Below are 16,117 nucleotides of genomic sequence, written 5' to 3'. Positions count from 1 at the left end.
ATATATATACACACACATATATACACACACACACACACACACACACACATACATACACACACACATATATATATAACATTAAATAAAGAGTGAATTTCAAGTTTCATTTCTAATACTAGTGAAATGTATAATAATGCTTAGATAAAGTTGTTGCAATTGGTTTTGTTGTTGGTGTTGGTTTTGCTTCATGCTCTACTCCACTTTAATTTTTGCAGAACTTATTAACTGATCTTTCACTTGGTGAAAATATTGCTGTCATATTAAGCTTTAGATATTGAACTACATGTATTATCAGTGTTAGAACAATAAATCTCTACTCCATTCATGTCTAAACGCCTTACCCTTAAGTTTTAACTTCAAAGTTTCTGATAATGTGTCCACGCAATAATTCAAAGGTTACAGTTTCCATAATACATGCAATTATTCAAAGGTTACAGTTTCCATAATAGATCTTGAATACTCAAGTGATTTAAACCTCATGTATCATAAAAAAATTTCCTCTGCTAGATGCTGGTGGTTTCTGATCCAGCTGATCATCACCCATGACCTAAAACCTAAACAACAAAAACAATTAAAATGTTATTTTGGAGTTTTAAGAAGTGGTATGGGCTGATATTATATGACAGGGATAATATACGGCATGAAGAGTATGATAGTTTACTACTCCAGATTTTTTTGATTTTTTTTCTTTAACTGATAATTTTAGAAATAAGAGGAAAAACCGTATCACATGCTTCTCACAAGGAAAAGAAGCAAAAGTAAAAGAGGAGGCTTTTATGGATGAAATTTCGGAACTGGTAAAAGATATAAATGAAAATACCTTACAAACACTTGAAAGGAAAAAAAACAACAGAGGCACTCCAAGCACAAGAAAGACTAAGGTTGAAGGTATGATTATAAGATCTAGAGCTAAATGGATATAGTAAGGGGGGAAATTCCAATTTTTTTGTAGATAAGAAAGATGACATTTTATAGAAAAGGTGATGTGCTATCTTGAAGATGATAAAGGGCTGATTGTTACAGATCAGAAGATGATCAATGAAGAAGTGAAAAAATACTATGAGAAACTGGACTGTTCAAGAGAAAATGATATTGTCAATGCTGACTTAGCATCTGTGGTAAATAATCAAAATACTCTATCCTGAAGAAGCCAGAGATTCTACTGAATGAAAAATCATACTGGCAGATGCATAAACCAGTTGAGTGCCAGATAATTTTGTAAAAAAAAAGTGATTCCCCCTTGCCAGGGATTTTTGAAGATTTGGAGGTAATAAATTTTTACAAAATTCCAGTACAAAAACTATGGGAGATACAGAAAGAAAGTAAACATTTCTGCGAAGGAAAATAAATGTAGATTCTGAATCTTAGCTTTTTCCCCCCCAATCAGTTTGATTATAGATAAATGTTCAGGCATTTAATGAGAAGATAATTTTTGTGCAACAAAAAGTCTATTTCCACCTCCACAGAATGGCATTCATAAAGAAAACAAAGTACTGCTCGAAATAGCACACCTTTTGTCAGATTATACCTGTACAAGAAATTAAAACCAGCTACAAGTTTATAAAAACAAATCACACCTCATTTAGACATCTAAGTGAATAACTGCCCCTACAAGTTAATCATGTTTTCAGAAACAGAGCATGCAAGCTTTTTAACAGTGAAGAGCAGTCCCAACTGCGAGGGTGAAGTTCTTTGATGACATTCTTGCCCTCCAAATTGCACGTGGGCCGATTAAAGTGTCTGGTCTGCATCCAACTTGTCTTCCCTTCTAACAAGTTAACCATCTGATTCAGAGACAAAAAGTGTTAGAAACAAAAAGCACACGTTTCATGTCCAGTGCATGTTCAACCCTGTGTTTCATGAAAATTATGGGGCATTGGCGGTTGTTGATTTCCTGCAGTATGCATTGAAATGTGACTACACTGGCCTCTGGCTGGCATTCAACCTATCATCTTACATCACTCCTCTCCCTCTCCTCCCCTTCTTCCAACACTCATTGCATGTATTCTTTCAGTCATAGCCACTAGCTCAAAAACACTGTCTGGTTGGATAGACGGACTGAATTACCATCAAATGGGCTGTCAGTTATCACTGTCATTGTCATTCACCTTCATATTCAAACCAATCATCAGACAAGAGAGATCCTTCTCCATCGCTATAGCTATCCATAACCATAATCAAGCACAGCTTTCAAAATTGTGTAAATCCTCTGACTGGGACCATTTAGTTTACTAAACAAAGTTTTCAATGCCTTTTTTTTTTTTTTTTTTTTTTTGCATATGATGCAACTGCCTTTCCATGCGGTCCAGTTAGCAAAACTTTGAGTTGAAGTGGGTCTTCTAGCTAATGGATGCTCAATTAAATAGTATTTTAAACATCTAGGCTGCACTTTGGCAGCACTTTTTGTAGGACATCAGCTGATGTCTTATAGGCACTAAACTGGTTAAAAATGGATAGTGCTATATGTCCTGGATCAGACAGCTTCACAACAGAATTCTATACTTTTTTTCTGATCAGACTTATATCATTCCTTGCATGCTCTATAAATACTAAAATAGTAACTTTGAAACAAGAGAAATGTCTGTCACACAGACAGGGCATTATAACATGTATAACTAAGGAGGGTAAAGAGAAAAATTATTTGAGAAATTTGCGTCTGATTACATTATTAAACACATTATGTAAGACAGCCTCTGTATGTATAGCTCTGAAATTAAGGTCAGTACTTCCAGGTATTATTCATGAAAATCATAGTTTTTTTGTTTTTTTTTGTTTGTTTTTACCTGGAAGATATATAGGGCAGAATATAGGATTATTAACTGATATAACTTGTGCACACTGAAAATAATAACATACCTGGATTACTTTTGTTGGTAGACTTTGAGAAAACATTTGACAGAATGGCTTGGTCTCTCATCAAAAGTGCGTGTGCGTGCGTGCGTGCGTGCGTGGGTGTGTGTGTGTGTGTGTGTGTGTGTGTGTGTGTGTGTGTTTTGCCTTCAGTCCAGATATGAAAATAGGGATACACACATTTTACAATAATATAAATATATGTTATGATGAACAGTGGCTACACCAGATGGGTTGAAGTCCATAGGTGTAAGACAAGAAGACCCATGTTCATCATACTTCTGCCTAATATGCACAGAAATCTTACCTTTGCTAATTAGAAATAAATGTGAAATAAAAGGTATCAGATTAATAACAGCTGTAGAAGCACATCTGTCTCAGTTTGCAGACACTACCACGGTCTTCTTTTTTTTTTTATGGAAGTGAGAGGTCTTTTGAAGAATGTTTGAAATCTTTGAAGTACTTTACTTCAATATAAGGTTTAAAAAATGAACTTAAACAAAACCACAGTGGTTTGGATTGGGGTGAAGGAAACTCAAGAATAAAACTTATGACTCATGTTTACTTTGTCTGGAATCCAGAAGTCTTTTTAAGGCGTTTGGCATTCTGTTTTCTACAAAGAGAGAAGATATTATTACTCTGAATAATGAGAACAAATTAGGGGATATCCAGAAACTACTCCAGTCATGGTCAAAACAACAACTTACACCTCTAGGAAAAAAAAGTGTAATAAAATCATTGGTTGTTTCAAAGATTGTACACCTGCGAACAGAATTACCAGATCCACCACACTGATTCTAGCATTAGTTGAATAATAGTTTTTATAAATTTCTTTGGGATGACAAGAGAGCTATGGTTAAAAAGCCAGTCATTTGTGGTCCATATGAAAATGGTGAGCTCAGAATGTTGGATACTTATTCATTTGTTATTTTGTATCAGTCATGAAAATAAGTTGATTGAAAAGAATCCTTGGCTCAGAGTCTGACAGAACACTGACAGTCTATAGGAACAGACCTGGTCTGGAAGTGAATAACAGTGAAGCCAATGATAAGCCTAAAAGTAAAACATAGGATGTAAATAAATGACAGGCCCAAAAGATTTTATCAAATCCCAACAGATGAAAGTAACCAGAAGCATGTGTGAGAAAATGTATGGAGACTTTCCCAAATTCTGTCTTGAATTTGAGGAAAATATTTTCAAAACAATTTAAATTAACACACTTAAATGGTTCCAGTACAGAGTTCTTCATTGACTGTTACCAACTAAAAAAAAAAAAAAAAAATTTTTTTTAATGTAAACTGGTGGCAATGATGGAGAATCAACAGTACATTTATTATGGAGCTGTCAGTATGTCCAGAACTGTTGGGCAGAAATAACCACATGGCTGAAAGACAGTTGGACGCATAACATTGTAATAATACTAAGCTGACCCTTTCAGACATTTTTGTGATACTGGGATTAAAACATCAGTTCACCTCTGACTCTGTTATGGATCTAATTATTTTGTTAGGAATGTTCTATATCTACAAGCGTAAAATACAGATGTCCATTCCAAGCACATTTGTCTTTACAAAGGTTGCAGAACATAGATTTTCAATATGAAAATACTGTCACTTCTCAAATGGTACACATGAGAAATTTATAAGATTGGGCCCCTTACAGCCAACTAAAAGAGACCAAAAACACAGCAGGGAAATAAAATTAATAATAATATCATGCTGCAGGGTGGTATGGGGAGTTTATAGTTCACTGCCAATTTACTGATGTGCAATAGACAATTGCTTTTGCTTTTGCATAACCCATGTTCATATGAATAATATAGTAAGAAAACAGAATCTTCTGAATGAATATTTTATGCTTTGTTTTGGTATCAAATTAAATGAATGCAGTATTTCTGAACACTGGCCAAGAGAGAGAAAGAGTGTTGTGGGGGAGGAGGGGTGTAGGGAGGGATGTTTGAGAGGTATTTGTGTGCATGTGAGAGTGAAAGAATCAGCAGCAAAAAAAAAAAAACATTGTCTTTTTTGTACAATGTTTCTACTTTACTATCCATGTACCGAAAGGTATTTTGAAAGTCTTTTTTTCTGTATGTATTAGTATTATTCAAGGCATCAAATCTTGAATGGAATATATCTTTTCATTGTGCAGTATAAATAAATATGTTGTAAACTTTTGGAAGAATAAAACTTCGTTGCAATGGGGAAAAAAAGATAGTTGCAAAATGTGCAGACTTTTTTTTTTCCAGAACAAATAAATAATTTGACTTAAAGAAAAAAAAACAACTAAAATCATGTTAATGACAATAAAAGAAAAGCATGATTTAAATAATTTCTTAAAAGAAAAAAAACTTCATAAAAGATTTCATAAAAGAAAAAAGATGATAAATAAACAGAATCAAATCAATATGAAAATCTGTTGATAATGTCCCAGCTACAACAAACACAACACAATCAGATCTCAATAGCCATTACTGAGTAAATATACACCTACACACCACAAGTATCAAAATGGTTCATCAGAAAACTCAGGATGACTGGCTGCCCACTCAAAGCGGAAAAACCTGTAATTACGATCAAGCTGTCTGAGGGCCTGTGTCTGTTCACTGGACAAGGACCAGTCAAACACATTCTGGTTCTCTTCTATGTGATGCAGATGCCCACTCTTAGGGATCACCACCATCTTCCTCTGCAGCAGGAAGTTGATCAGCACTTGGGCTGGGGACTTCCCACAATCCTTGGCAATGGAGCAGACCAGTGGGTCCCGGAGAAGCAAGGGCTCATCCTGCCTCCGATCAGGTTTGCTTGGAGCTCCCACGGGGGAGTAAGCAGTCAGCACCAAGTTCTTCCCAGAGCAGTAATTCTCCAACTCATTCTGCTGAAGATAGCAGTGACACTCCAGCTGCACATTGGCAGGTTTTATGGTGGCAGTCTTCCATATCCTCTCGATCTGCCGGGCTGTAAAGTTGGATACTCCGATGTTGTTGACCAGACCTTTGTTGACCAGGAACTCAAAGGCCTGCCAGGTTTCATTCAGGTTATAGATTGCCAGCTGACGGTGACCTTTTTCATCAACAGGCTTCAATGTCCCATCCCCCAGGTTGACCATACCCCATGGCTGATGGATGAGCAACAAGTCCAGGTACTTCAGTTTGAGGTTGTCCAGGGACATCTTGGCACTGTCCAGAGCAGCATGGTAGGCCATATACGCTGGAGGCACTTTGGAGGTGATGAACAGATCCTTTCGGCTCACCTTACCCGAACGGATGCGATCATTGATCACTTCACCTATGGCAGCCTCGTTGTCATAGCTGAGGGCAGTGTCAACATGTCGATAACCAAGAAAGAGGGCGTAGTCCAGAGCACTTTTTAAAGCATCACCTGCCCAACAAAGTCGGCCATACTCATAGTCATCGTACAATCAGCGTCATTTTCATGCATGAGCTTATGCTGTTTTACAAAAAATCAACATTACTATCATGTGATGTCTCATGCAGACATATCAACAAATTCTGAATAATCACCAGTAACCTTTTTTTTATAGTATAAAATGCTGCATGTTAACAACAAAACCACTATGTAATCGAACCACCCAAGTGAAAACACGTAGTTATATAGGTATGTGCTACCAACTTGTGAGCAAGAAAACATCTTACTCCCCCAACTGAAATAACTACTCTGCTGACAAGGATTGAAGGAATCTGTTCTGTCACAAACAGGTGATCTGACACTGTATCACGTATCAAATGTTGTATGTGATTGCTCATTAGGCAGCTGGGTTTCTGTCTTCTGTCACACAAAATATATACTTTGAGCCTTTAGATCAGTAAAGTATAGGCAAAGGCCGACCAAGGTGTCGAAGACTTCAATGGTGATGCTGACAGTTCCGACCGCACAGCAGCCACGTGTGCAGGTGGAGCAGTTGAGGATTGGAATGAGGAATCCCCGAACGAGGCTGCCTCAGCAGATGAGGTTTGGTTTCAAGTTTCAGGGGTGGACATGTGTCAGGGACTGAAGGTCTGGAAACCAGGGCTGGGCTGGCCTTTTCGGCGCAATGAGAATCAGCTGCAGGCGTTCCAATCTGGCTTTCAGTATCACCTTGGACAGAATTGGAATGGGAGGAAATGCGTAGGCAATCAGACTGCTCCAGTCTAGAGAGAGAGCATCCACTGCCCACGCTTCCAGGTCGGTGACCAGAGAGACATAAGTGAGAAATCTCTTGTTGAACTTTGTGGCAAAGAGGTCCACCATCGGCTGAAACCACCATTCCCACACCCGCTGAAGGGTGTCCTTGTCCAGGGTCCACTCTGTGTGGATGACACTCTTGGACCTGCTGAGAGCATCTGCCAAGATGTTGGCTTTTCCTGCTATGTGTCTCGCTGAAAGTGCAATGCCCTTGCTGTGGAACCAACGGAGGAGAGCCTTGGTCTGCAGAGAAAGGTCTGCCGAGTACACTCCCCCCCCTTTGTTCACGTAACATGCGACCGTCGTATTGTCCGTGAACAAGCGGATGGTCTTGCCAGTGGCCTCCCCCATGAAGTGCAGGAGAGCCCTGCGAACTGCCTCCAGTTCCAGAACATTGATGTGGCATAGGCGCTCCTCCGGGGACCAAGTCCCTGCTGCATGGAGTGAGTCCATGTGGGCTCCCCAGCCCAGGGAGGAGACGTCTGTGAAAAGTGCCACCAGAAGAGTAGGTAGGGCTATGGGCACCCCCTGTGTCTGAAGAGGGGTGGTTACCCACTCTGATGTCACCTTGAGGAACCACTCGCCCAGACATATCTGAGCATCCCATGGCTGAGTGCTCTGGGACCACCGTAGCCTCAGTGCCCTCTGAAGAGGGCGCTTGAGAACCCTGCCCAGGGGAATGAGAGGTGCCATGGACTCCATCATGCCCAGGAGGGAAGAAAGTGTCCGCGCTGTTGCTTGGAAGGAACGGCACAAGTGGCTGAGGAGGCCTGCCATACGGTCCCAGCGATCTGGCGTCAGGGAGACTATCATGGACCGCGTGTCAAATCTCATCCCTAAGAAGTCGAAGGACTGACTTGGGGTTTCAGTTTCAGTAGCTCAAGGAGGTGTCACTGCGTTCGGACAAATCCATATACGCTACACCACATCTGGCAAGCAGATGCCTGACCAGCGGCATAGCCCAACGCGCTTATGACTTGGGGACAGATCGCATTTCTCCTGGTTCGTGAGGAAGCCCAGTTGGCAGCAAAGGTCTAGAAGTCTGGCCGTATGACTTTGGCACAGGGCCTGCGACTGGGCCAGGATAAGCCAGTCGTCCAGGTACACACAGAGACAAATGGATTCCGACCGGATGATGGACACCAATTCCCGCACCACCTTGGTAAACAGGAAAGGGGCAAGGGACACACCAAATGGGAGGGCCGAGAACTGGAATACCTTGTCCCTCCACACAAACCTCAGGTACTGAGGGGATGCCGGATGGATGAGGATATGAAAATAAGCATCTTTCAGATCGACAGAGGTAGCCCAATCGCCCTGTTGAATGGTCTCCTGAATCTGTGCCTGTGTGTCCATCCTGAATTTGATTTTTGGGAGGAATTTGTTGAGGGGGGACAAGTCCAAGACTGGTCTCCACCCTCCCGAGACCTTTGGAATCATGAACAACCGACCGTTAAAACCGGGGCCCGGGTCCGAGAGTTGAGATATCGCCCCTATGAGGAGTAGGTGCAATATCTCTTTCTCTAAGATGCTCTCCTGCTCCACCGATCTGGGCACAAAAGGAGGAGGAATGGATCTTAGGGCCGCCCAAGGCAGCATGTACCCCGACTCTAGCACTGATACAATCCAGTCATTGAGTCCCAGAGCATGCCACTGATGTGCATGCCGGGACAAGTTTCCTACTTGGAGGGGCTGAACGACTGGTGGTGCTGAATCGGGGCCCAGTCATTGGGGGTGCTGCCTTCTGGCCTTGGGCATGGCCAGTCGGCTTGGATGGACATGAGGTGGTTTATTCCTCTACCACTGATTCTGCGCACGCTGCTTTGACTTTGGCCCTGGTGGCCGGTCTCTTCAATGGCACAGAACCCTGGTGCCCCTGGGAGGTGTGGGCTAAATATGAGGCCACCTCCCTGTTTGTCTCTGCCCTGTGGCTGACAAAATGGGGCGCATACTGGCCGAAAAGGGAGTGCTGCTGTGCTGGGATGGACCACAGGGCAGCCCTCTCCTCTACTGGAATGTTAGAGAGGCGGAGAACGGCATCACGCCAAGCTAGCACAGTATAGAAGTGAAGGCTAGTAGCTGTGTCTGCAGCTGCCGTGAGACCAGATGCTACCCTATTGCCAAAAGTGTTTAACCTCTGGTTGGTGAAGAGGCCCAGCGGGACAGAGGAAGGAGACCCCATGTCCTGATTAACCGGACGCTGTTCCCACAGCTCATTGGCCCTGTGGAGAAACACATCAAAGCAGGTATAAGCCGTGGAAACCTCGAGGAGGCAGCGGCGGGCCAATCTGTCCCACTCTGCTAACGTTTTAAAAGAGAGTAGCTGAAGTGGGGAAGGTGGTGCGCTGTGAGACCAACATCCTGTCCTGCGCAGAGGACTCCGCTTCCCTGTAGGCAGGGTGGTCCTGTGTGTACAAGGACCACACCCCGCCCTTGGAGGAATCTTTAAGGAACTTGCCTGGGGAAAAAGCGCCCAGGGCAGAGAGGGACTCCCTGCCTGGAGGAGGGATGAAAGCACCACCCCTGACAATGCGGGCTGGCTTATTAAGCCACTCCTACACCATTTCTGGCACTCTGAGTCGCCTGGTGGTTCTGGAGTTAGAGTCGCATGGCCTAAGGAGGGTCAAGGGTAACAAAGTAGCCTGAGGGACTGATTCGGCATGCGTGACACTATTGGGGAGGGTCAGTTCGAGCTCGGCTAAATCCGAGTTTGGTTCAGGCTAGTCCCTAGGGAGGCGTGGGCTCAATCTGTCCCCCTGGGAAGGGGGCGAAGAGTGCTCAGCGGGGCCCCTCGACAGCTGTCGGTCCTGACAAGGAGGCCGATGTGACCGTGGAGGTCACCTGTGGGTTGACAGAGGCCCGATTTGTGGACTGTGGCAATATTGAATATTGGTTGAGGAGCTCAACCTGACCGACAAGAAGTCGATCCCACTTGTCGGGGCTGTGTGTGTCACCCTGTGAGATGTGCTGGGTTGGGTCTGGTGGGGAGCGGACAAGGGGTTGGCCCCTGGTCCTCCTGGCAACCCAGTGTGCACCATAGGTGCGCCCCAGTACGGGTAGAATGGGGGTAACCACCCGTGGGCACCAGCCATCCTGTGACCCCAACTCCAAGGGTCACTGGCGCCTTGACCTCCATGAAGGGAAAAACCTGGCCAAGTCGGAGGGAGGTCAGGTCCGACTTGGGTGTCAGCCCTGCCAGAAGATGAGCGGGCTGACTGCCCAGAACCGCCTGACACGCACGGGCCTCCCCCAGCAGGGGAGACCGGCCGGATAGCGGGAAGACCTGCAGAGCAGGTGGCCACGCGCCCCGAATCCCGTCCCGTGGGGAGACTGGGGTGGCTTGGCCCAGGGTGGGCAAAGTAGAGGCACCCCCCCCCCCCCGCCCCTCCCCGGAACCAAAATTTTCTCCCCCCCAGAAGGAGGTGGGGGAGGGTGGTCGGCAGAGGAGGGGGAACAACAATGGGGCCCCTGAGGGCCGCCTCCGAGTGGGGGCCTGGGTAACGGCTGGGCGCGGCCTCCCCTTGGGAGTTCGCGCCTAGCCACGAGTCCCCACCGCCAAGAGAGGACTTGCCACTCCCCCCCCTCCCTGCCTCACGCTGGGACACCTCGGGAGGCGACACTTGTACCGATCGACTTAGAGGTAGAGAAAAACGAACAATTCGAGGGGGCCAAATCAAATCGAGTACCAAGAATGTAAGAATACAATAAACACAAGCTGCATGCAGCAAAATAAGGCCAAATGAATACGCTTAATAGCCAAAAAAAACGTAAGACGAGACGGAGCATAACCCTGACAAGATGGTGTGGAGAGCCTTGGCCAAAGGAATGATTCAGCGCTTATAGCTTTTAGAGGCGTTTGATTGGCTAAGACCGGACCGGGCAAGACGGGTCATCTTTTCACTTTTAGCCGCGCGAAATTTGGCCAAGCAGAGCAAACCGATAGGCCTAGTTTGCATCAGTTTGACATGGTAAGTATATGACACCAAATGATGGATTCCCTTATAACAGGACAGATTTAATGCTGACAACCATCTCAGGTGATACAGTTTACAAGAACAGCCAACCCATCATAGGAGAATGGGGGCAAGGGACCTACCTACCAGTAACACTACACTGATATCACCAGAAGAGAACATGTTGACTGAGCAGGGCAGTGAGAATGCCATTTTTATGCTGTGACCATAATTCAACTTCACAACTTCTTTACTGCAAGCTTGGCACTCCATCAATTGAGCAAACAAGGCACCACAAAGGACAGAATTCTCAAAGGCATCATAAATGCAAGAATGTTATCTTTTCTTTAATCATGAAACTGATTCATATTCTAACCATAACCAACACTGCATACAATTTGGATGAGGAAGAATAGTAATATAATTTGATACAAAAGTCATACTCATTTGAGCTTTTTTGTTTTGGTTTGGTTTTTGTTGTTGTGACCTTGACCCCTGACCTTTACTGTCAATAACATTAAGTTCACCTTTTGCTCTTCTTTGTTCATGGGCTACAACTCCCATGTTTATGCATACATTATTTTTATCCCACCATGCAGGCAGCCATGCAGTTTTCAGTATGTGCATACTGGGTATGTTTCTTGTTACTGTAAGTATAACCTAAAGAATGCTGACATGGATTACAGGATTTTTTAATGTGAGCATTTGATCTTCTGCTTGTGTAAACACTCAAAGAGGGTTCAGACAATAGCAGGCACTTGTTGACCTAGGAGATCAGAAAAATGTCCACCCTTAACCCACCAGGTGCTGTAACTGGCATTCAAACCCAGTCCGTCAAATTTAGAATCCAACACTTTAAATACTAGGCTGTTGTGCTTCTCACTCCATGTTCTAATTACAACTAATAACTAGACAATCTATCTCTATCAAGCCATTAGGCATTTAAAAAAAAATCATTAGGGTCATGTAGGGCCAGTGGGGATGCTGTATCAACCCAGCTTTTTTTTCCTTGATTATGCAATGATGTGGTTTTACCTTTGCTGTCTTAGCTTCAATTTCAATGGAAATCATACTCTGAGCTTGACCTGCTACTGTACAACCACAAAGTATCAGTTTGATGAAAATTTGACCATGCCATGAAGCATAAATCATAAATGAACAGTTATTTAAGACCTATGCCTTTGACTTTCAACTGCCGTGTCTAAAACAGATGGATAGTTCTCATCTATATTGACATCCTACTATGTTTTTCCTCTCAAGTCTATGAGTATCACTTCTCCAAGTTATTTTAGCTGAGAAAATAACAAGTCTTACACAAAACACATACATACATACAAAGAGTGGAGATAGAGACAAGGAGAGACAGGTAGACAGAAAAACAGAATTTCATAGATGGCAACTTAAAAGATAGACAGAGCGACTAAAGATAGAACCGAAAGGAAGTAAGATCATGATACACTGATCTGAAGGAATGAAAGAATGATGTGGGTACTTATAAGTTATATTCCCTTCCCAAATACCTGTTAGACAGACTCCAACGAATTCAGAATAACGCTGCCAGACTCATTTGCAGAGCTTCTAAATTTGACCATGTTTCTCCTCTCCTTCAGTCTCTCCACTGGTTGCCTGTTTCTGATCGAATAGACTATAAGCTATCCACTCTGACCTTTTCTGCAGTCAACGGATCTGGCCCCAAGTATCTTTCTGAACTCATCCATATCTATACCCCGTCTCGCCAGCTCCGTTCTTCCTCTGATACTCGACTTCTCAGGATACCTCACGTCAGAAGTAAGACCTATGGACACAGATCGTTTTCTTTTCAATCGCCAAAGACGTGGAACAAGCTCCCTGATAACCTCCGTCATTCTGATTCCCTCGCATCTTTTAAATCTCGTCTCAAAACTCACCTTTTCCCTCAGCAATAAGTTCAATTGTGGCAGGTCCACAACTACATACATGTATATGAATGTGTATTGTGTGTGCGTGTGTTTATGTAAGTTTGTGCCTGCCTATGTGTGCGTATTTGTTAGGGTAGCTGTTAGATACACATGTATGTTAAAATATATGTATGCAGTGTGTGTGTGTGCGTGCGTGCATGTGTGTGTGCGCGTGCGTGCGTGCGTGTGTGTGGTCACATTTTGGTGTGTGTATGTAACATAGATATAATGTTTTATGTTATCAAAAGCGTTTTTGTAAAGCACCTAGAGCAGATTTCTGGATAGTGTGCGATATAAGTATCCATTATTATTATTATTATTATTATATAGCACCTATCTTTGGTTGGAGACCAAGCTCTAAGTGCTTTACAACTTGGGGTCATTTGCACAAGAGGCTGCCTGCCTAAGTAGAGCCAACTGACAACTGCCATTGGGTGCTCATCATTCATTTCTTGTCTCATTCAATCAGATTTCAGGCACGCACACATACACACTCAGACAGACATTAACGCTTTATGTGCATGACCATTTTGTCTATTTACCCCCACCATGTTGGCATCATGCTCCATTTTCGAGGGTGTGCATGCTGGGTATGTTCTTGTTTCCATAATCCACCTAATGCTGACATGGATTACAGATCTTTAATGTGTGTATTTAACACTGTATAGATCTCTTAACTTGCAACAAGCATCCACAAAGCAAATTTTTATGTTCAGAACAAAGAAGTTAAAGTTAAAGGCATGCTTTACAGATGATTTCCAACAGCCAGATTATCTCTCAGTACTGGGTTAGTGGGTAAGTTTATTGGCAAAAATTATGTTTAATGCCTGCTGAAATTAGTGAAAATTATACAGATTAATCATTACTGTTTTCCATATTTTATTTCATCAATTTATTTATATTTTACTTATAATTCTATTTTATTTCTGATCTTTATTAATCTATTTCATTATTTATCAAATTATTTTATTCATTCATGTATCATATTATTTTCTATTTTCCCTGAAAAACTGAAGTGGGTGTTTACATGGTACTTTATAAGCTTACAATACATATATGTAGTAGTAGTAATAGTGAAGGGACTGGTAGGTCATCTGCCTAGACCTCTTGGCCTTTTTTTTTTATGTCCCAATCAAATCTTCATTTCTTTCTTTTTATTTCTTTATTTTCTTCTTTTGTTTGTTGTTGTTGGGTGGGATACGCAAGTAGGCTTCTGCAAGAACTTTAATTTATCATAACCAAAAATTTTTCTTTAACATGGTATTGGTGTCAATGAGATTTTTGAATGTGTTACTGTTAGTATTTTGTTTAAGTTTCACTTCGGTTGGTGGTGCATTCCATATTTTTGCAATCTGGTTAGCCAATGAATTTTTTTGTAAGGTTGGTGTTGCAGTGTTCTGAACAAATTTTCTTTACTGAGTTTCTTATACTACCATAATCTGACATTCTAAAGATAAGACATTGACAGTCGGTGGAACATAATAATATGCTGTGTTTGCATGTGTGTGTCACTGTGTGTGTGTGTGTGCGGGTGTCATTTTCGGCAATATTCACCCCCGACTCCAACCCCTTCAATTGGCAATGAGTTGTATTCACAAGGACGTGGACGCTCATTCGGCGAGTCACATGTGTGGTGGGTGGGGGGGGGGGGGGGTGTGTGGTGGGTGGGTGGGGGGTGATAAAACAAAAAGCGCCCGTAAGCACATGCACTTCACTGACACCGTTAGGACCATTGTTTCTTTGATTTGTCATACTGGTACGTCAGCGTGTTACAATCTACACACATGTGCGGTCACCTTTCAAGTTGAACGTCCCAAATCCAAGCGACGGGATCTTGAAGCCGGTGTTCAGTGACAAGTATCTCGCCATATTCGACATAGCCTTGGCCCACTAAGCTGGGATGCAGAGAGGACGTTTACATGACCTGGAAGCACCTGGACCTGTTGTTCAACATCAGCATCCCCCTGCCCAATATGAAGTTGCCGCTTACAACGGCAGCCAGCTGCGACTCATTTCCGTTGCCGTAAACGATGACAAAGATTTTAAACCAGCGTTTCGACACATTACATTTTTATATCATTTGCACAGAGATGTGATGTGTGGATGGCCATTATGTGTTTTAAGTACGAAAACTTAAGTCAGTTGTTTGTGTTGTGTTGCGGCTGTTGCAAAAGAAAAAAAACTTCTCAAAATAAAACGATTCACTTCGACACGAGTTAGCTGCCTTGAATGTTCGTGTGTGTGTCTGTGTGTGTGATCACAACTTTCCCTGTTCCTCTCTCCTCAAGTAGCATTTAAAAGAATATAAACGGAATAAAAACAAATTAACTTGTCAACCAGTAGAATTACAACAAAAAGCCAAATGGGCTCCAAATTAAACTCCTATTTCAAACATGTTGATTATCATATAAGACATTTCTAATGGAAGCAGATGGAGGAACTGCTGATCAGTTCTGTAAATGTCAGCCATCAGAAGGGCGGCTGAAGAGAGGGAGCTTTGTACACCAGAGCAGGATCCTAGAACGGCAACATCAAGATATCCTTGGCCATGCCCCCAAAGTGATACCCCGGTGTCATGCCGTCCCTGCCTGGAGCAAAGGAACCCCTCCCCTCATCCAGTGCAGCATCCCTGGTGTTGGCACCAAAGATTCCCAAAGTGGCCCTGAAAGAAAGCCCCTCACCCGTGAACACCTCCACACCCAGTTCCCCCCAAAGAGTTCTGGATTCATGTCTACTGACACCGACGGCTCTGCGGCAGATGCCATTCGGAACGGAGGTGCAGGAGTCTATGTTCAGTATCCAGGAGGCATAGAAGAAAAGATCTGCCTCGCTACCGGCCTGTACTCCACCAATTACAGAGCCGAAACAGAAGCCTTGAAAACAGCAGCAGCCCACATCGAGGTCAGCCCCTTCGCCAGCCACAACATTGTCTTCCTGACCGACGCCCTGTCCATCTTGCAGGCCCTTTGGTCCAGCAGAGATCCAGAACTCAACGATCTGTCCTCCTCTCTCGCCTCCCTCTGCGCAAGTCACACTGTCACCCTGCAGTGGATTCCCTCCCACTGCAACGTGCTTGGCAACGAGACTGCTGACTCTCTGACAAAGGAAGGCACTACGAATGAACAGTGGCTAGTCTTAAATCCCTTATGCACATATGGATTTTGTTACCCAAACTGCCTGACTTATTGGTAGAAAA

At 43.3% G+C, this 16,117-nt stretch overlaps 1 protein-coding gene across 1 annotated transcript in view; it reads right to left on the bottom strand.

The window, feature by feature from the left end:
- Positions 1 to 15,448, bottom strand: part of LOC143275430 (aldo-keto reductase family 1 member A1-like) — an 18,095-nt gene extending 2,647 nt beyond the window's left edge. The window contains exons 1-2 of the mRNA XM_076579518.1: positions 14,718 to 15,448; positions 1 to 6,227 (exon numbers count right to left, since the gene is read on the bottom strand). The exon at positions 1 to 6,227 is cut by the window's left edge and continues 2,647 nt beyond it. Coding sequence (XP_076435633.1) covers positions 5,353 to 6,227; positions 14,718 to 14,799 — 957 coding nt within the window. The 5' untranslated portion in view covers positions 14,800 to 15,448 and the 3' untranslated portion in view covers positions 1 to 5,352. The remainder of the gene's footprint in view (positions 6,228 to 14,717) is intronic.
- Between the last annotated feature and the right edge of the window lie 669 nt (positions 15,449 to 16,117).

This window comes from Babylonia areolata, chromosome 30 (assembly GCF_041734735.1).
Source record: "Babylonia areolata isolate BAREFJ2019XMU chromosome 30, ASM4173473v1, whole genome shotgun sequence".
In the NCBI taxonomy this organism is placed as follows: domain Eukaryota; kingdom Metazoa; phylum Mollusca; class Gastropoda; order Neogastropoda; family Buccinidae; genus Babylonia; species Babylonia areolata.
This window is presented reverse-complemented; position numbering and strand designations above follow the sequence as displayed.